We start from the raw sequence: 20526 nt of genomic DNA, 5'->3' as shown, positions 1-20526 counted from the left end.
ACCTGCCCGAGCCGCCATGCTGCCTCCCACTGCCTGCGGCCCCTCCCAGTGGGCCAGTGCGGATGCCGCTCCGGAAGTGGGGTCTTTGCGGACAGCCAAGGCAGGAGGAGCTCCTCAGGGTGGGCCCCAGCCCCGGCCGACGACGTCTTCATAAAGAGAGGAACTCCGGGCCTGCGCCGCGGCTCACTAGGCTAATCCTCCGCCTGCAGCGCCGGCACCCCAGGTTCTAGTCCCAGTCGGGGCGCCGGATTCTGTCCCGGTTGCCCCTCTTCCAGTCCAGCTCTCTGCTGTGGCCAGGGAGTGCAGTGGAGGATGGCCCAAGTGCTTGGGCCCTGCACCCCATGGGAGAGACCAGGAGAAGCACCTGGCTCCTGGCTTCGGATCAGCGTGGTGTGCCGGCCGCTGCAGCCATTGGAGGGTGAACCAACGGCAAAGGAAGACCTTTCTCTCTGTCTCTCTCTCTCTCTGTCCACTCTGCCTGTCAAAAAAAAAAAAAAAAAAAAAAAAAGAGGGGAACTCCGGACGCCAATGTGCACATGGCGGGCATGTCGGAGACGCCACGTGAGGACAGAGGCGGGGTCGGGGTGGTGCCACCACCAGCCACGGCTCGCAGGCCAGCACCGGCAGGACCTCTGGATCTGAGCACGAGGCCTGTGAGGCTCTGCTGCCGCTGACACCCGAGGCGGAGCTTCTGTGCCCGGCCGCCCACGTGTGCCGCCCTGAGTGTGCTGCCCGTGTGGTGGTTCCCACCCGCATGTGCTGCCCTGCGTGTGCTGCCCGGCCGCCCGCGTGTGGCCCCCGCACCCCTGCCCCAGGACCCCGGTACAGGAACACCCCCCCCCCCCCCCCCCGCCTGGAGATTTCTCTTCCTGTGCCGAGGGAGGGGAAGCGGTCACTTCACCCTGAGCCAGGTCAGCGTCCTCAAGCCCTGCCCCGCCCAGCTCGGTCCCCTTTTTCCCCTCCGCAGGTCCCTGTGGCTCTGGCCCTCTCCCCACGCTAGCTTGTATCCCCGTGGCTGCAGGCCCTGTGCCCACGTGACCGCGCGTGACACCTGTCCTCTGGCTCAAACTCCTGGAGGGAGCCCCGCCCCCCAGGAGCCCCGACACCCACCTGCCAGTTCCCGGTGCAGAACTGGAGGCCTCGCCCCGCACAACCTCAGCCCACACCCTGGGCCTTCGTGGAGGGGCTTCCGACGGCGCCTGGCGGGGGGCCGGGGTGCGGGGCCCCCACAGGCTCAACTCCCGCTGTCGGCCTCCTGCTCCCTGCCTTGGCCCCCCTCCGCCCCACGGGGCGCGCATCACCACCAGGGTCCGCCTGTGGAGCCCCCAGACCCCCTCGCGGCCCGGCCCTGGCCCGGCCCCTGCCCCTGCGCCCCGCGCCCTGCTGGGACCCCGGATTCACCCACCGCGGGAGTCCCAGGCCCCGAGGAGCCTCCAGGCCCACGCCGGATCCTGCAGGAGACCACACACCCACTCGGTTCCCGGCCGCCCCCCGCGGAGGCACTGGGCGGGGCAGAGGCGGGCGGGGGTGGGCGGGGGTCCCAGCCCCGCTCGGACTCCTCTGTGGCCGAGGGCGGCTCCGTGGCGCAGGGGGCGGGCGCGGGGCGGGCGGGGCGGCGCCCTCGGCCACTCCCCGGCGGGCGGCGACCTGCGACCGGCGACCGGGACCGGGGCCGGCGAGCGGGGCCCATGTCCAACGCGCCGCCGCGCTCGCCCCCGACGCGGGCCCGCAGGATGAAGGCGGACGACTCGTTCCTGGGCCGGCTGGGCACGCTGGGGAGGAAGAGGAAGGCCAGGGCGGGTGAGTGCGGCCCGCGGGGCCTCCCCTGGGCCGTGACCTTGGGGACAGGCCCTGCCTCCTCTGCCGGCCGGAACCGCGCGCGGAGCAGCTGGGCGTGGGGGCAGGGGGCGGCACGTGGCGCAGGCCCGGGGCCCCGCACCCACCCTGCCAGAGTCGCCAGGCGGTGGGGCCGCCGGGCAGCCAGTGGACGGCCAAGCCGGCCGCTGCGGGTGACTCTGCGGTCGCCGGGAGCCGGCCGTGGCCCCGCGCAGGGTGTCGGCCCTCGCGGTACACTCCGATGCAGTCAGCCTGGCAAAGGCACCTGTGTGCGCCTGTGTCCACAGCCAGGAGGACCTGGCAGCCAAGGAAGCCCCCCCACCGGCCCCGGTGGCTTTCTGTCCCCGGACCCACAGGCCGAGTGCCCCTTGGGCGTGATTCCGACTCCAAGGCCCCGCCCCTCGCCCTGGGCTGCCTCTTCCCGCAGGGATGCCGGGACCCCTGCTCCCCCGCTGGGTGATGTATGATTTCCCCTCTGAGCCCTGAGCCGCCCCAGAATGGGCGTCCTCACCAGCCTGTGCCCTGCCCATCCGCCCGGGGCTGGGCAGTGAATCTCCCCCCAGGGGGCTTCTCCCGTGGGAGCGGCCCCTCCCTGAGGGCAGTGTCTCGGTATGTCCCAGCAGGCCGGCCACGCCCCGTGGCTCCCCTGTGCCTTGTCATCACTACTGCCAGTGACAGTGACGTAGGAGGCGCCCTTATCCGGAGGGAATCCTTTGCTTCCTCTCTGCCCTGGGGCGGGTAGAGAGCCGGCTGACATCCATCCTCCGGAGCCTGGGCCGGGCTCAGACGGGACCCATGGGGGGGGGGGGGCGCAGATGCGCTGTGGCTTTGCCAGAACTGGGAGTGAGGGTCGCAGTGAGGCGCTAGGACCCTGCGTGCTGTGAGGAAGAGGGGGCGGCGGGCTGGGCGCCTGGGCGAGGCCTCAGAGAGGGCCGGGTCCAGGGAAAGAAGCCCTTACTACTGATGATGGTGATGGCAGTAATAATAATGATAATATAAAGATTTATCTAGTTGACAGGCAGAGTGATGGAGAGGCAGAGAGACAGACAGACACACAGAGAAAGAACTCTCCCATCCTCTGCTACACTCCCCAAATGGCCACAATGCCCAGGGCTGGGCCAGGCGGAAGCCAGGAGCCAGGAGCTTCTTCCAGGTCTCCCACGTGGGTGCAGGGGCCCAAGCACATGGGCTGTCTTCTGCTGCTCTCCCAGGTGCGTTAGCAGGGAGCTGGATTGGAAGTGGAGCAGCCGGGACTTGAACCGGCACCGAAGGGAGCTGGGAGCTGACGGGGGTGGGGGTGGCAGCAAGAAGGGTGCCGGGGTTCGGTGGCCACTCCTCCTCCCGCACGCCCTGGTCCAGTGGTGCGGCCATGCCAGGTGGCGGGCAGCTCCAGCCGCCTCTCTCTTCAGCTCTGGGGTCTGGCGGAGGCCCTGGGGAGTCGCCAGAGTGGCAGGTGGCCTTTGTGAAACAGGAGGTGAGAAGGGCAGGTGTACAGGGCGGCTACAGAGCAGCGGGGGAGGGGACCCCAGGCACGGTGACAGCTTTGCACACGGGGCTCGGCTCGCACGCGCGGGCGCACCGGACCGGGCCCAGTCCCAGAGTGAAGCACTTCCCTGCTGGTCTGGACAGACGCAAACCTGGAAACTGGACGTTCGGCCAGGCGGCCAGGTTGTCCTTGGGACCCTGCATGCGCACCCGGATGCCTGGTTCCCGGCAGTGCTCACCCCGGGAGGCAGCAGGCCATGGCTCCCGTGCTCCGGCCCCCGCCATCCACGTGGGAGACCCACAGGGAGCTCCAGGCTCCTGGCTTTGGCCTGGCCCAGCCCTGGCTGTTTGTGGGGATTTGGGGAGTGAAGCAGCGGAATGGAGGTCTCTCTCTCTGGCTTTCAAATTAGATGAAGAGAACCAGATAACCAGAACTAAACAAGAGAAAACGAGGGCCAGTCTGGTTTAACGAGAGCCACAATGCCTGTGGGGAACACAGGGGCCTGGAGCCGCCGCCGCCCTCCGGCGGGGTCTGCGCCTGGTCCTCGGGGCTGAGGGGCGCGTGGGGGTTCCCCGCTCAGACGGCCACAGACCCTCCCTGGAGTCTGGCAGGAGCCAAGCCAGGCGCTGGACTGTGAGGGGCCTGGGGTCTCTAGGGAGGTAGGAGAGACCTGTGGGGGAGACCCGGGGCTCGGAGGCTGGCCAGCGAGGACTTGAGTCACCGAGCTGTGCCCAGGTTACCCGGCAGCTCCTGGTCTTGACCTTGGCCATCAGCGGGCACACCCTGGCGCCTGCCAGGGAACGAGCAGGACAGGGCCCTGGGGGAGGAGGCTCCCCAGCCCTGGGGGGCTCAGTCTGCTTCGTCTGCTTCTTCCTTAGGGGGTGCAGGCTTGGGTGTGGGGACACCTGTGCCTGGGGAGGAGGCAGGGTGCGCTGCCCGGTGGGCAGGAAAAGTCCGGGAGGGCCTGGGCCCTGCTCTGACTCCAGCCTCCTGCTAACGAGGGCAGTGGGAGGCAGCGGGCGGCAGCTGTGTCCTTAGGTTCCTGCAGTCCCTGCTTTGTCCTGGCCCGGCCCAGCCGGTGGGAATCTGGACAGCGAATCAGTATCGGGAACTCAGCCTGTCTCTCCAACGATATTTTTTTAAAAAACAAACAAACAAACAAACACACACCGAGACAGGTACTTCCGAAACTTTACGCAAAATGGAATTAAAAGAGAAGCTTGCTTTGGGGGCGACGTTTTGAGAGCCACGTGTGTTTATACCGCGGCTCGCATCTTCCGGACTCAGGAGGAACTCCCGTGGTGAATCCCTCAGTGCCGCTGGAACAGAGCCGCCACCCCCTAACCCTAACCCTAACCATAACCCTAACCCTAACCCTAACCCTAACCCTAACCCTTACCCTAACCCTAACCCTAACCCTAACCCTAACCCTTACCCTAACCCTAACCCTTACCCTAACCCTTACCCTAACCCTTACCCTAACCCTAACCCTAACCCTTACCCTAACTCTAACCCTGACCCTGACCCTGACCCTAACCCTAACCCTTACCCTAACCCTAACCCTTACCCTAACCCTAACCCTTACCCTAACCCTAACCCTAACCCTAACCCTTACCCTAACTCTAACCCTAACCCTAACCCTAACCCTGACCCTGACCCTGACCCTGACCCTGACCCTAACCCTAACCCTAATCCTGTTCTGGCCAGTGGCCGCTGATGTCCACGTGTGAGCGTGGCCACGGGGGTACGACGGGGCTCTGGTGGAGCTGACTCTGTTGGCCCCTCTGGCCTAGCCCCCGCCTCTGGATCCCCTTGCCTGTGGGGAGCCTGCTCTCCCCACCTGCTCCCGTGCCCTGAGCCGGGGCCCCTGAAGCCTCCAGACCTCCCGCGGGGACTCCGGGGCTTCCCAGGGACCTTTCCACCCTGGTCAGTGCCCACGGTCAGCCACGGGTCCCCTCCCAGAGCGGGGCCACCACCTGCCCCGCCCTCACATGACAGCCTGTTCTTTTCTTCCCGCCCCCTCCCCGGTTCACCTCGGAGCCCCGGCCTCACCTGGCTGCCGCTTTGCTCCTGGAGGCTTAGGTCCCCAGGGACATGCGCGGTGACTCTAGTAGCTGTGGTGGCTCCCAGCCGGCTGTGCTAGGAATTCTGGGACACGGGTGAGTGAGGTGGCAAGGAAGAGGTGCCAGGGTCTGGGCATGCCCCCAGAGCCCACCCTGATGCGCCCGCCCCGGGGGTCTCAGTTCAGACCCCCGAGAGGGAGACTGCAAGTGGCTCCCCGGGCCAGGCAGGCAGGCAGGGCCAGGCCAGCCGGTGTGGTTCAAACCTGGGAGCCAGCTGTGAGGGGCCCCGGGGGCAGGTCCCAGAGGTGGGAGGAGGTTCGAGGCCTTGCCTCCCCCCCCCCCCCATTCCCTGGACGGGCAGAGCTGCCGTGGGAGGGGACGGGGCGGACACGGGGGATTCAGTGTTTGTGGAGCTGAAAGGAAATGCAGTCAGATTCTCCATCCCTGCCTGCTGGGGAGGGGAGGGGAGGGGAGGAGAGGGAAGGGGAAGGGAGGGGAAGAGAGGGGAGGGGAGGGGACGGAAGGCTAGCTCCTCCCCTTCGTCCTGGGATGCCACAGAGCCCAGGGACAGGGTGTGTGACTGTGACAGCCGGCTTTGTACCCAGCAGGTCTGGTGTGGCCGGCGGGGGTGGCCCTGTAGGGGTGAGGCTTGCTGGAAATTCCCCAGGGGCAGGGGCAGGGGCAGGGTTGGGTGGGGAAGTGGCTGGGCTGTGGTGGGGCCCGTGGGCCGCGGTCAGCTGCAGCGGGAGGCTGGCGAGGACAGGGTCAGGCAAGATGACCCCGCTCGGTGACATGAATGTTCTAGAATGTTCTGGAGCTGCGCTGTGGAGTGGACCTACGGGGAAGTGGGCACAGATGCCGTGCGGGCTGAGTTCGGCTTAACGGAGGCCGGGCTAGAGGGGCCAGGGAGCAGCGCAGGAAGGAAGCAGAGGCAGGAGCAGGCCGCTCTCGCTTCGGTGTCCGGAATGTTCCGGGGGAAGGAGCAGCCGCCAGAGGCCCCGCTTGGCGCCGCCGGGCCAGAGGCCCTGCTCGGGGAGCAGCAGTTCTACGGCCCGTTCTTCTCCAAACCCAAACCCCTCCCCCGCCCCGGAGAAGAGGCCTTGAGAGAGGAGGAGGTCCCGTTAGGGGACGAGGGGCGTGGCCCTGCTCCGTGTCACAGGCGCTCCTGGAAGTCACCGGCAGACAGGAAGGGAGCGGCTTTCGAGGGTGGCCTGGTGTGGCTTAGCGAGAGTCCCTTTGCTCCTGTTCTGGTTACAGCCTGTGAGTCCAGCGTCTCTCCCGCGTGTGGCCACGCCGCCTTCTCACGTCCACGGGCAGCGTGGCCGGCTTGTGGCCGGCTTGGGCTCGTTCTTGCCTCCTCAGAAGACACAACAGGCTGTTCTGGGACCCTCCCCTGCCGTGCCACTCACCTCCCTGGGGCGGCCGTGACCCCCTAGAGGTCTGGGGGAGCCCATCGCCGCGCCAGCCGCGCCCACACGGGGCTCTCCGTTCACACTCCTGCCTGGCCTCGTGCAGCGGATATTTACCGCTTTGCCTGTCCGGTCGTCAGAGCGGTGAGAGGCTGGTTCTGTGACGTCAGCCGTGTGCACCTGCCGAGAGTGGTCTGAAAGCCCTCCCTCTGATGGATGCCTTCCTGCCGCGGCTGGCAAAGGGCCGCCTCTGCTCACGTTCCGTGTGCCGTCTTGGAAAAGCTGGACTCTCTCTCTCTCTGCATTAGCTGTGTGCGTTCCTGTTCAGGTCTCAGATGAGAAATCGGTTTATCTCCTAATGAGCGTCGTTGCTGGAAAACCTGCCAGTCAGCACGGGCGCGCACCGGCAGCAGGTGCCAGCCCAGCGGTGTTAATTGGTTTATCCGCATTCATTGCTGCGGGAGTGAGGGAACGAAGACGCCGTGCAGTCACAGGGGAGATTCTCTCTGGTCGCAGGACAGAGTGGGACGAGCTGGGTTCTGGCGTGGCCTGGAGCCCCGAGGGCGCGGTTTGACTACTGACAGGCAGAGGAGCCCATATCCTGGCTCGCTCCCCAGATGCCCACAAGGGACGGAGCCAGAAGCCTGGAGCTCACGCCCAGTCCCCCGTGTGGGTGGCAGGGGCCCAACCCCGCGAGCCCTCGCCACTGCCTCCCAGGTGCCTGGCGGCAGGGAGCTGGGAGCCAAGTGCCCGCCCCACCCGCCCCGGGCTGGGAAGGGGGTCCTGAGCTGGCAGGTGTTCCTGAGCCGCCTGCCGTGCGCTGGGGGTCTGAGGCGGCGAGGCGGGCGTCGGGGGGCCATCTCGCCTGCTGTGGTCTCTGTGGACCCTGCTCACGGAATCGGCAGCACTGGGCGGACTGAGCTGCATCTAACGCTTGCGTGTTAGTGGTGGCGCGGATGCTCCTCTGTGCTGGGACTTTTTTTTTTTAAAGATTTATTTTATTTATTTGAAAGAGTTACAGAAAGACAGACATCGAGATCTTCTGTCCGCTGGCTCACTCCCTAGATGACCACATGGGTTAGGGCAGAGCCGGGCTGAAGCCAGGGGCTTCCTCTGGGTCTCCCGCGTGGGTGCAGGGGCCCAAGCACTTGGGTTTTCCTTCGTTGCCTTCCCAGGTGAATTAACAGAGAGCTGGATTGGAAGTGGAGCAGCCAGGACTCGAACCGGTGCCCATATGGGATGCTGGCCCTGCAGGCGGTGGCTTTACCCACTGCACCACGGTGCCGGCCCCTGCTGAGACATCCTGGAACGATGAGCCGAGGGGTGGGCGTCTGGTGTGGCAGGGAAGATGTCACTGGAGAAGCCCATGTCCCATAGCAGCGAGCCGGGGCTGAGTCCCTGCTGCCTCCCGTCCCAGCGTCCTGCTCAGTGCACCCTGGGAGGCAGCAGGCGGTGGTCCCAGCACTTAGCTCCGGTCACCGCGCGGGAGGCCGGGACTGCGTTCCCACGCCGCCGTGGGCGTGTGCAGGAGAGGCAGCGGACGGAGGACCTCTGTGCTGCAGATACAGAGGTGCATTAAGGGGACACAGTGGCCTTGCTTTGTTTGGGTCTGAGTCCTTGCCCGCCGGCCAACCAGGCTCAGTCCAAGATGCCAGTTCCCCGTCGCCGCCCTGGAATCACGACTTGGGATTCCGAAGGGCCCCGCTTCCCTGGGGAGTCGCATAGAGGTTAGGGAAGGCGTGCGGCTGCCTGCCCCCCGGGACTGCTGACGGGGCCGGCCCGGGCCAGGCTCCCGGAGCAGATGCCAGATGGCGTCTCTGCCCCTCAGCCACAGCTGCTTCCCCGGCCTCCAGGGGGCGCACACGTGAGGGCACAGCGTCCCTGGGCAGGTGGGGGGTGGCGCCTGGGCCAGCGCGTCGGGGGACGTGTGTGTGTGTCTGTGTGTGTGTGTCTCTCTGTGTCTCTCTGTGTGTGTGTCTCTCTGTGTGTGTGTCTCTCTCTCTGTGTCTCTGTGTGTGTGTCTCTCTCTGTGTCTCTCTGTCTCTGTGTGTGTGTGTCTGTGTCTCTCTGTGTCTCTGTGTCTGTGTGTGTGTCTCTCTGTGTCTCTGTGTGTGTGTGTGTCTCTCTGTGTCTCTGTGTGTGTGTGTCTGTGTCTCTCTGTGTCTTTGTGTGTGTGTGTCTGTGTCTCTCTGTGTCTCTGTGTGTGTGTGTGTCTGTGTCTCTCTGAGTCTTTGTGTGTGTGTGTGTGTCTGTGTCTGTGTCTCTCTGTGTCTCTGTGTCTGTGTGTGTGTGTGTCTCTCTGTGTCTCTGTGTGTGTGTGTCTGTGTCTCTCTGTGTCTTTGTGTGTGTGTGTCTGTGTCTCTCTGTGTCTCTGTGTGTGTGTGTGTCTGTGTCTCTCTGTGTCTCTGTGTGTGTGTGTGTGTCTCTCTCTCTGTGTCTCTGTGTGTGTGTGTGTCTCTCTGTGTCTCTGTGTCTGTGTCAGTTCTGGAATGCGCGGCCACTGAGGGCCACCTTGCCCAGCGCTGGATCGGAAGGGGCTCGCCCCCTTCTCTGTTTTTGACAATCAGCGTGGCCTTCAAGGAAGACCCGTGGCCTGCGGCCTCCCTGGGTGCCAGCGCCGCTCCTGCTGACGGCCCCAGAGACAGCAGACGGTGGCCCAAGTGCCTGGGAGACCCGGATGGAGCTCCTGGCTTCAGCCTGGCCCAGCCCTGGCCGTTGTGGCCATTTGGGGAAAGAACCAGCAGATGGAAGACCTCTATCTCTCTCCCTCTCCCCTGTTTCTCAAATTAAAAAAAAAAAAAAAAGGAAAGGAAATCATCTAGAAGTTGGGGAAGAACTCAGCAGTGCAAACACGCGACCCAGCACGCCCGTCTCACTCCGCGTCACCGTGTTCGCCGAGTTTCCGCTTCACGCCACGCGGGGAGTGGGTGCCCAGCTGGTGCTGCCGGCTCCCGGGATCTGGCCACCAGCTTGGCTGTGAGCAGGGAGCGCTCTCGGCGCACCCCGGAGGCGTGAGCTTTCCGCCGTTACAGGGAGGGCGGCCCTGGCTCCCGGCTCCCGGCTCCCTCTCCCTGCCATGGGCAGCAGCGCCCGTGGCCCGTGGCCAGGACTCTTGGCTGTAGCCAGGCGTTCTTGGACGTCAGCCCGTGTTCTCCCCCTGACCTGGAGGCCACGCCCACCCTGGGAGTCGGGGGAAACCTGGCCCTGCGACCAGGCTGCGGCCATGCTGAGGTGTGGACTGAGTGTTTGCTCAGGAAGCAAGCCGCAGGTTAGCCCAGCGGTTGGGGCACTGGACCAAGGCCGCACCGTGCAGCTTTGAGCTGGCCCTGCTGGACGCTGGGGCTTCGCGTGGGGGGAAGGTGCCTCGGTTTCCTCTTCTGTAGAGGCCTTAGCTCATGAGGTTATTTGAGAGCAGGTGGAAGGCTGAACACGCCCTCCTCCCCCGGGCGAGAATCGCACGGCCACAGACACCTGGAGCAGGACTCGGCTTGGCGCAACACACACGAGAAGCCCCGGGGACACCTGCCAGGGCCGCGGGAGAGGAGGGGGAGAGGAGGGGGCCCGGGGACACCTGCCAGGGCCGCAGGAGAGGAGGGGGAGAGGAGGGGGAGAGGAGGGGGCCCGGGGCACTGCCAGGGCGCGGGAGAGGAGGGGGGGAGGAGGGGACCTGGGGGCACTGCCAGGGCGCGGGAGAGGAGGGGGAGAGGAGGGGGCCCAGGGATACCTGCCGGGGCCGCGGGAGAGGAGGGGGGGAGGAGGGGACCTGGGGGCACTGCCAGGGCCGCGGGAGAGGAGGGGGAGAGGAGGGGACCTGGGGGCACTGCCAGGGCACGGGAGAGGAGGGGGGGGAGGAGGGGACCTGGGGGCACTGCCAGGGCCACGGGAGAGGAGGGGACCTGGGGGCACTGCCAGGGCACGGGAGAGGAGGGGGGGGAGGAGGGGACCTGGGGGCACTGCCAGGGCCACGGGAGAGGAGGGGACCTGGGGGCACTGCCAGGGCCGCGGGAGAGGACGGGGGGAGGAGGGGACCTGGGGGCACTGCCAGGGCCACGGGAGAGGAGGGGGAGAGGAGGGGGCCCGGGGCACTGCCAGGGCGCGGGAGAGGAGGGGGGGAGGAGGGGACCTGGGGGCACTGCCAGGGCCGCGGGAGAGGAGGGGGAGAGGAGGGGGCCCAGGGATACCTGCCGGGGCCGCGGGAGAGGAGGGGGGGAGGAGGGGACCTGGGGGCACTGCCAGGGCCGCGGGAGAGGAGGGGGAGAGGAGGGGGAGAGGAGGGGACCTGGGGGCACTGCCAGGGCACGGGAGAGGAGGGGGGGAGGAGGGGACCTGGGGGCACTGCCAGGGCCACGGGAGAGGAGGGGACCTGGGGGCACTGCCAGGGCACGGGAGAGGAGGGGGGGAGGAGGGGACCTGGGGGCACTGCCAGGGCCACGGGAGAGGAGGGGACCTGGGGGCACTGCCAGGGCCGCGGGAGAGGACGGGGGGAGGAGGGGACCTGGGGGCACTGCCAGGGCCACGGGAGAGGAGGGGGAGAGGAGGGGGCCCGGGGCACTGCCAGGGCGCGGGAGAGGAGGGGGGGAGGAGGGGACCTGGGGGCACTGCCAGGGCCGCGGGAGAGGAGGGGGAGAGGAGGGGGAGAGGAGGGGGAGAGGAGGGGGAGAGGAGGGGGAGAGGAGGGGGAGAGGAGGGGACCTGGGGGCACTGCCAGGGCCACGGGAGAGGAGGGGGAGAGGAGGGGAGAGGAGGGGACCTGGGGGCACTGCCAGGGCCACGGGAGAGGAGGGGGGGGAGGGGGAGAGGAGGGGGGGGGAGGGGGAGAGGAGGGGGGAGGGGGGGAGGAGGGGACCTGGGGGCACTGCCAGGGCCATGGGAGAGGAGGGGGCCCGAGCACACCAAGGCTCGGCCGGGCCGCGGGGGCAGGGCCGCAGCCAGCGAGGGTGTCAGTTCGGTAGATTCTTTTTCATTTTTTTCTAAAATATTTCTTTATGTGTTTGAAAGGCAGGTGTCAGAGAGAGAGAGAGAGCGCACTCCATCTCCCACCTGCTGGTTCACTTCCCAAATGCTCGCACAGCCAGGAGCCAGGAGCTCCATCCTCGTCTCCCATGGGCGTGGCAGGGGCCACGCACGTGGGCTGTCCCCTGCTGCTTCCCAGGTGCGGTAGTGGGCACGGGCTCTGAACTCTGAACAGCATGAATGTGGGTGTGGACTGTGTGGTGTCTGTGTCCTGATCCCTGGAGCCTGGGAGCAGACGTGGGGATGTTGACGGGGGTTATCGGGGGGGCCGGGGTAGGTACAGGGATGGAGGTGAGTGGCGGCCCCCGGGCCGGGGGTGGGCAGCTGTGCACTTGCGAGTCCTAGTGTGGAATGCTGGGGGAGCGGCTGGCCCCTGCGTGTGAGCTCTCACGTGACCTGGTGGTGTGTCCCTTAACCGCTCCCACCCTCCCTCCATCCAGTGGCTCTGGGAGAGGAGACCAGGCTTGGCCAGTGCGCAGTGGGCAGAGTTGGTTCCTTTAGGAAGAGCGGAGGGAGGGGGTGGGGAGGGGTGGGAGGCGCAGCTCCTCCGAGGGCCGGGGGTGCGGCAGGCAGAGGTGCCCCCACCCTGCCCCACGTCCTGGAACCGCCAGCACCTGCTCTTGGCGGTGGTGAGAGTTTCCGGGGCGTCTAGAGGCCGCCTGATCCGTGAGAGACTCGCGCGGTTCGGAGTTCAGCTGGAGCCGCTCCCGGAGTGTTTCCGTCTGGCTGCTCGCGGCCGGGGGTGGTTTTCATTACTGGTTTCTTGGCTTGGGTCTCATCACCAGGACATGTTTCTACAACAGTTGCTTAATTTTTCCTCCTCAGAGGGCTGCTTTCATGTGCTCTTAATTTTCTTGTTAAGATGATCCCGTGGAGGGTGGAGGTGGGTGAGCGTGTGCCCCCTCCTGGTAGGGGTGGAGGCGGGTGAGCGTGTGCCCCCCGTGGGGGTGGAGGCGGGTGATCCCTGTGCCCCTCCGTGGGGGTGGAGGTGGGTGAGCGTGGTGCCCCCCATGGGGGTGGAGGCGGGGTGAGCAGGGTGCCCCTGCGGAGAGTGGAGGCGGGTGAGCCCTGTGCCCCCCATGGGGGGTGAGCGCTGCGCCTGCGACCCCGTGTGCAGGGTTTGCGGCAGCTGCAGCCCATCGGCGCTGATGGCCGCCCGAGGCCCTCACTGGTGGTGGGGGGAGCAGGGCGTGGTCCGTCCGTGCTGGAGCTGAGGAGCCGGCAGGTGCGCTGAGCAAAGGCTCAGGCCCCTAGGGCCCCGGTGGTGTGAAGTTTCTGGAATATGCAAATCCGTGGAGGCCGGAAGCAGACGATGGCTGGGGGCGGAGGATGGTGGCAAACGGCGCAGGGTTTCTTTTCGGGTGGTGACGATGGTAAAACTCTGTTAGTGTAGAGTTGAACTGCACACTTTCAGTTTTGCTTATTTATTTACTGTCGTCCTCTGGTGCCCTCCCCAGGTGCAGGACTGGGCTGGCCGAAGCTGGGAGCCAGGAACGGCACACAGGTCTCCCGCGTGGGAGCCGGGAGCCTGTGTACGTTAGCAGGAAGCTGGAGGCCGGGCCGGAGCCAGGGTGGGCCCCAGGCATGACGGTGTGGAAGGTGGTATCCTAACTGCTTGGGGCACCCCCCCCACCGCCTGTGAGCGGGCCTGGGCTGGCCCCCCGGCCGCCGTGAGCGGGCCTGGGCTGGCGTCTCCGCTCCTCTTCTGCTTCCAGCTTCCTGCCAAAGCACCCCTGGGAGGCAGCAGGTGACGGCTCGGGGCTCGTGGGATGTGCGCCAGCCACGGGGGGGGGGGGGGCTGGGTTGAGCCCTGCGTTCCTGGCTAAATGCCCACCCTGGAACTGTACGCCTTAGGAGGGCGGGTTGTATGCAGTGTGAACTCTATCTCACTAAAGCTGGTAAAACAGAAACAAGTGGCCAGTGCCATGGCTCACTTGGTTGATCCTCGCCTGCGGCGCCGGCATCCCATATGGGCACCGGGTTCTAGTCCCGATTGCCCCTCTTCCAGTCCAGCTCTCTGCTGTGGCCCGGGAGGGCAGTGGAGGATGGCCCAGGTCCTTGGGCCCTGCACCCCATGGGAGACCAGGAGAAGCTCTGGAAGTCCTGAGCTGCCCCCACTTCCTCCAGGTGTGCACCAGCTCCCTGCGTATTTCCAGGGTGGGATCCCTAACCGAGACCGGCAGAGCTGGGCCTGCGCAGCCTCCCTCCTGTCGTCCTCGGCCTGCACGGTGGCTCCTGCTGGCCCGGCTGGGCACGTGGCCGTGGGCCCTGTCTCCTGCGACCAGTGCTGGCTCTGAGACCTCTCTGGTCTTGTCCTCGTGGGCACACGTGGACGATGAGTGCCGTTTTGCTCATCTTCTGGTCTTTGGAAGGAGATCTGCTTCGTTTCCGTGGACCCAACACGTGGTCCGGAGCCACGGAGCTGGTGGTTGTTAAACTGCTGTTTCTGCCCGCGGTAAGAAGGACGTTTTCCTAAACAGCCTGGCTCACGCGGGCCTTTCCCCGCTTCCCTGCAGGTGCCCACAACACGCGCCGTGTGTGGCTCAACCCCGGACAGCGTCTGGGAAGCTGGGATCGAAGCGGAGCTGGGACTCGAACCCAGGCTCCGGGGTGTGGACATCGGGCAGCCGAGTGCCCGCTCCCGCCTGTGGTCTCTCGATGCTGTCAAGACGTGCATCAAGGGGACCAGTGCTGTGGCACAGCGGGTAAAGCCGCTGCCTGCAGGGCCGGCATCCCCTGTGGGCGCCAGTTCAAGTCCCGGCAGCTCTACTTCCCATCCAGCTCCCTGCCAGTGTCCCTGGGAAGGCATCGGACGATGGCCCAAGTCCTTGGGAGACTTGGGCACCCACCTGGGAGATCTGGAAGGAGCTCCTGGCTCCTGACTTTGGCTTGGCCCAGCCCCGGCTATTGTGGCCATCTGGGGAGTGAACCGGCAGATGGAAGACCTCTCTCTGTCTTCCCTCTCCTCTCTCTAACTCTGCCTTTCAAATAAATGAATAACCTTGGGAAAAAGACCCAGCAAACACGAGCAGATGGTTTAGCAAAAAAATCTTTAAAAAATGCAAGCAGGAACAACAATGAAACAGAGTCGGGACATCACACAGGAGCGCACAGTCAGCCCTCACCCTCACAGGAGCGCACAGTCAGCCCTCACCCTCACAGGAGCACAGTCAGCCCTCACCGTCCTCACAGGAGCACAGTCAGCCCTCACACCCACAGGAGCGCACAGTCAGCCCTCACCCTCACAGGAGCGCACAGTCAGCCCTCACCGTCCTCACAGGAGCACAGTCAGCCCTCACCCTCTCACAGGAGCTCAGTCAGCCGTCACCCTCACAGGAGCACAGTCAGCCCTCACCCTCCTCACAGGAGCACAGTCAGCCCTCACCCTCCTCACAGGAGCACAGTCAGCCCTCACCCTCACAGGAGCGCACAGTCAGCCCTCACCGTCCTCACAGGAGCACAGTCAGCCCTCACCCTCTCACAGGAGCTCAGTCAGCCGTCACCGTCCTCACAGGAGCACAGTCAGCCCTCACCCTCTCACAGGAGCACAGCCCTCACCCTCTCACAGGAGCACACAGTCAGCCCTCACCCTCTCACAGGAGCACACAGTCAGTCCTCACCCTCACAGGAGCACAGTCAGTCCTCACCCTCACAGGAGCGCACAGTCAGCCCTCACCCTCACAGGAGCGCACAGTCAGCCCTCACCGTCCTCACAGGAGCACAGTCAGCCCTCACCCTCACAGGAGCACACAGTCAGCCCTCACCCTCCTCACAGGAGCACAGTCAGCCCTCACCACCCTCACAGGAGCACAGTCAGCCCTCACCCTCCTCACAGGAGCACAGTCAGCCCTCACCCTCCTCACAGGAGCACACAGTCAGCCCTCACCCTCACAGGAGCACAGTCAGCCCTCACCCTCTCACAGGAGCACACAGTCAGCCCTCACCCTCTCACAGGAGCACAGTCAGCCTTCACCCTCTCACAGGAGCACAGTCAGCCCTCACCCTCTCACAGGAGCACAGTCAGCCTTCACCCTCTCACAGGAGCACACAGTCAGTCCTCACCCTCACAGGAGCACAGTCAGTCCTCACCCTCACAGGAGCACAGTCAGCCCTCACCCTCCTCACAGGAGCACAGTCAGCCGTCACCCTCACAGGAGCACACAGTCAGTCCTCACCCTCACAGGAGCACACAGTCCTCACCCTCACAGGAGCGCACAGTCAGCCTTCACCCTCACAGGAGCACACAGCCGTCACCCTCACAGGAGCACACAGTCAGCCCTCACCCTCTTGAGTGCACAGTCAGCCCTCACCCTCCTCACAGGAGCGCACAGTCAGTCCTCACCCTCACAGGAGCACACAGTCAGCCGTCACCCTCTCAAAGGAGCACACAGTCAGCCCTCACCCTCTCAGGAGCACAGTCAGCCCTCACCCTCCTCACAGGAGCACAGTCAGCCCTCACCCTCACAGGAGCACAGTCAGCCCTCACCCTCCTCACAGGAGCACACAGTCAGTCCTCACCCTCACAGGAGCACAGTCAGTCCTCACCCTCACAGGAGCGCACAGTCAGCCCTCACCCTCAGGAGCACACAGTCCTCACCCTCACAGGAGCACAGTCAGCCCTCACCCTCCTCACAGGAGCACAGTCAGCCCTCACCCTCCTCACAGGAGCACAGTCAGCCCTCACCCTCACAGGAGCACACAGTCAGCCCTCACCCTCACAGGAGCACACAGTCAGTCCTCACCCTCACAGGAGCGCAGTCAGCCCTCACCCTCAGGAGCACACAGTCCTCACCCTCACAGGAGCACAGTCAGCCCTCACCCTCCTCACAGGAGCACACAGTCAGCCCTCACCCTCACAGGAGCACACAGTCAGTCCTCACCCTCACAGGAGCGCACAGTCAGCCCTCACCCTCAGGAGCACACAGTCCTCACCCTCACAGGAGCACAGTCAGCCCTCACCCTCCTCACAGGAGCACAGTCAGCCCTCACCCTCCTCACAGGAGCACAGTCAGCCCTCACCCTCACAGGAGCACACAGTCAGCCCTCACCCTCACAGGAGCACAGTCAGCCCTCACCCTCCTCACAGGAGCACAGTGAGCCCTCACCCTCTTGAGTGCACAGTCAGCCCTCACCCTCACAGGAGCACACAGTCAGCTCTCACCCTCTTGAGTGCACAGTCAGCCCTCACCCTCCTCACAGGAGCGCACAGTCAGCCCTCACCCTCTTGAGTGCACAGTCAGCCCTCACCCTCCTCACAGGAGCACAGTCAGCCCTCACCCTCCTCACAGGAGCACACAGTCAGCCCTCACCCTCACAGGAGCACAGTCAGCCCTCACCCTCCTCACAGGAGCACAGTCAGCCCTCACCCTCACAGGAGCACAGTCAGCCTTCACCCTCACAGGAGCGCACAGTCAGCCCTCACCCTCAGGAGCACACAGTCAGTCCTCACCCTCACAGGAGCACACAGTCAGTCCTCACCCTCACAGGAGCGCACAGTCAGCCCTCACCCTCAGGAGCACACAGTCAGCCGTCACCCTCACAGGAGCACACAGTCAGCCCTCACCCTCTTGAGTGCACAGTCAGCCCTCACCCTCCTCACAGGAGCGCACAGTCAGCCCTCACCCTCCTCACAGGAGCACACAGTCAGCCCTCACCCTCACAGGAGCACAGTCAGCCCTCACCCTCCTCACAGGAGCACAGTCAGCCCTCACCCTCTTGAGTGCACAGTCAGCCCTCACCCTCACAGGAGCACACAGTCAGCCCTCACCCTCCTCACAGGAGCACAGTCAGCCCTCACCCTCACAGGAGCGCACAGTCAGCCGTCACCCTCACAGGAGCGCACAGTCAGCCCTCACCCTCTTGAGTGCACAGTCAGCCCTCACCCTCCTCACAGGAGCACAGTCAGCCCTCACCCTCCTCACAGGAGCACACAGTCAGCCCTCCCCCTCACAGGAGCGCACAGTCAGCCCTCACCTTCTCAAAGGAGCACACAGTCAGCCCTCACCCTCTCAGGAGCACACAGTCAGCCGTCACCCTCACAGGAGCACACAGTCAGCCCTCACCCTCTCAGGAGCACACAGTCAGCCCTCACCCTCAGGAGCTCACAGTCAGCCCTCACCCTCACAGGAGCGCACAGTCAGTCCTCACCCTCCTCACAGGAGCGCACAGTCAGCCCTCACCCTCCTCACAGGAGCACACAGTCAGCCCTCACCCTCACAGCACAGTCAGCCCTCACCCTCACAGGAGCGCACAGTCAGCCCTCACCCTCCTCACAGGAGCGCACAGTCAGCCCTCACCCCTCAGGAGCTCACAGCCCTCACCCTCACAGGAGCACACAGTCAGCCCTCACCCTCTCAGGAGCACACAGTCAGCCCTCACCCTCAGGAGCTCACAGTCAGCCCTCACCCTCACAGGAGCACACAGTCAGCCCTCACCCTCTCACAGGAGCACACAGTCAGCCCTCACCCTCAGGAGCTCACAGTCAGCCCTCACCCTCCTCACAGGAGCACACAGTCAGCCCTCACCCTCTCACAGGAGCACACAGTCAGCCCTCACCCTCCTCACAGGAGCACACAGTCAGCCCTCACCCTCACAGCACAGTCAGCCCTCACCCTCACAGGAGCACACAGTCAGCCCTCACCCTCTCAGGAGCACAGTCAGCCCTCACCCTCAGGAGCACAGTCAGCCATAGAGAGCCCGGTGTGGCCTCGCCAGGCCGGTGCTTCCGCTCCGCTGGTCGTGAGCCGCGCTGTGACAGCTGTGGTCGCTGGTTCGTGGCTGGTCGTGGTCCAGCTCCGGGAGCGAGGCCCCGCCTACAACCTTCTGACCCCCACCCACTTCATGGGCGGACCGGGCACGGCTGGGAAGTTTTGTTTGGAGTGGCGTTGGGAGGACGCGCGAGCCGGGGCCGTAGGGGCGGTGCGCTTCGGGGAATCTTCTCGCTGGGTCTGGGGTCTGACGTCACCGCTCGTCACCACCGGTGTTTACTGGGCTCTCCTGACACAGGTGCTGGGCTGGAGGCTGGCACCTGGGGGGTGCCGTGCCCCTTGCACTAAGGGGCTGCGATCCTCCCCTTTTAAATAAGATTTTATTTATTTATTTGAGAGGCAGAGGTAGAGCGAGAGGTCTTCCATCTGCTGGTTCACTCCCCAGATGGCTGCAATGGCCGGAGCTGCACCGATCCAAAGCCAGGAGCCAGGAGCTTCCTCTGGGTCTCCCACGTGGGTGCAGGGGCCCAAGGACTTGGGCCATCTTCTGCTTTCCCAGGCCATAGCAGGGAGCTGGATCAGAAGTGGAGCAGCTGGGACTTGAACTGGTGCCCATGTGGGATGCCAGCCCCACAGGTGGTGGCTGTACCTGCTGTGCCACAGCGCCGGCCCTGAGTTAATCTGATAGGGATCGCTTGGACTTTCAGATGGCTCTGGGTGTGGTGCAGTGCTTAAGCCCAGGCTTGCAACACCGGCACTGCATATTGGAGCCCTGGCTGCTCCGCTTCCGATCCCCCCCCTGCTAATGCGCCCGGGAAAGCAGCAGAAGATGGCCCAAGCGTTTGGGTCCCTGCACCCACCTGGGAGACCTGGCTGAAGCTCCTGGCTCCTGGCTTTGGCCTGGCCCAGCCCTGGCTGTTGTGGCCATTTGGGGAGTGAACCAGCAGATGGAAGACCTCTCTGGTGACTCTGCCTTTCAAATACATAAATAAGTAGATAAATACATCTTGGGGCAGTGCTGTGGTCCTCGCAGTATTCGGTCTTCCGGTCCTGAGCCCCGGCTGCCTGGCTGCTGGCTCAAGTCTCCCTTAGTTTCCTTTAGCACAGCCCTGGCGTTTGCGATGGAAACCAGTGTGGCCTCTGTGGCTGCGTTTCCTCTGCCGTGGCTTCTGCCGTGGCTGCTGCCGTCCGTGGTCGTTCCCTGGGCCGATTCCTGCAGCACGGGCCCGGCATCGCCCTCCTGCTGCCGTCGGGCCGATGTTCCTTGCAGGTCAGGAGCACGCTGAAATGGGACGGGACCGCCCCGGCTTCCCGGGAACGCCCTTGGCGCCAGGAGCGCTGTCCTGAGGCCGTGCCGCACCTCGCGTTCTCCTCGGGGCGGGGGGTGGGGCGCGACCCTGACCTCCCTGGGCCCCAGCTGGAGCTCGGGTGCCGGCACAGGGACAGTGCTGTTGACAGTGACCGTGGCTCCGTGAGCTCCAAGGCTGAGAGAGGCGGTAGGGGCCGCTCACTGCCCCCGGCAGCAGCAGGTACCACGAAGGGAAACCTCGTGAGGGCCCCGGGCCCCCTGTAGCGCGTTTGCAGGTTTGGGGAAGAACTGGGGGAGCGGTTCTGGGGACCTGGGTCTGCCGCCTGCGGGCTCCAGGGGCTGGGCGAGGGCGTGGGGGGTGAGACCCCAGCGCTCCTCCCAGCTTTCTCTGCTGTCTGTCCAGACGCGGGGAGCATTCAGGACCACGTGGACGGATCTGGTTTTTTGGGGAGGGGTCACAAGCCCCTGGAGGTATTGCTTCTGCTCCGGTGTGTGACAGGAGCTGGGGACACCCTGCTGGGCAGCAGGCGGGGCTGGACCACGGGGTGAGCTGTGCTCCAGGCTGCCTACCTCCAAAAATGAAAGGGAGTCCCATTCTACAGATGGGGAGAGTGAGGCTGCAGGAGCCGGGGGCAGCCTGACCTTCACCCCTGTGCACGACAGTCCCAGGCACAGGCGTGGACGTGAGCGACCCCAGCGGTGA

The 20526-nt window shown here is 65.3% G+C and overlaps 1 protein-coding gene across 1 annotated transcript in view; it reads left to right on the top strand.

The window, feature by feature from the left end:
* The first annotated feature begins 1650 nt into the window (after positions 1–1650).
* PARVB (parvin beta) overlaps positions 1651–20526 on the top strand; it is an 86158-nt gene continuing 67282 nt past the window's right edge. Inside the window, exon 1 of the mRNA XM_062202714.1 lies at positions 1651–1800. Within this exon, the coding sequence (XP_062058698.1) occupies positions 1689–1800 (112 nt within the window). The 5' untranslated portion in view covers positions 1651–1688. The remainder of the gene's footprint in view (positions 1801–20526) is intronic.

Source organism: Lepus europaeus, chromosome 10, assembly GCF_033115175.1.
Source record: "Lepus europaeus isolate LE1 chromosome 10, mLepTim1.pri, whole genome shotgun sequence".
In the NCBI taxonomy this organism is placed as follows: domain Eukaryota; kingdom Metazoa; phylum Chordata; class Mammalia; order Lagomorpha; family Leporidae; genus Lepus; species Lepus europaeus.
Note: the sequence above shows the minus strand (reverse complement) of the source record. Positions and strands in the feature narration are given on the sequence as shown.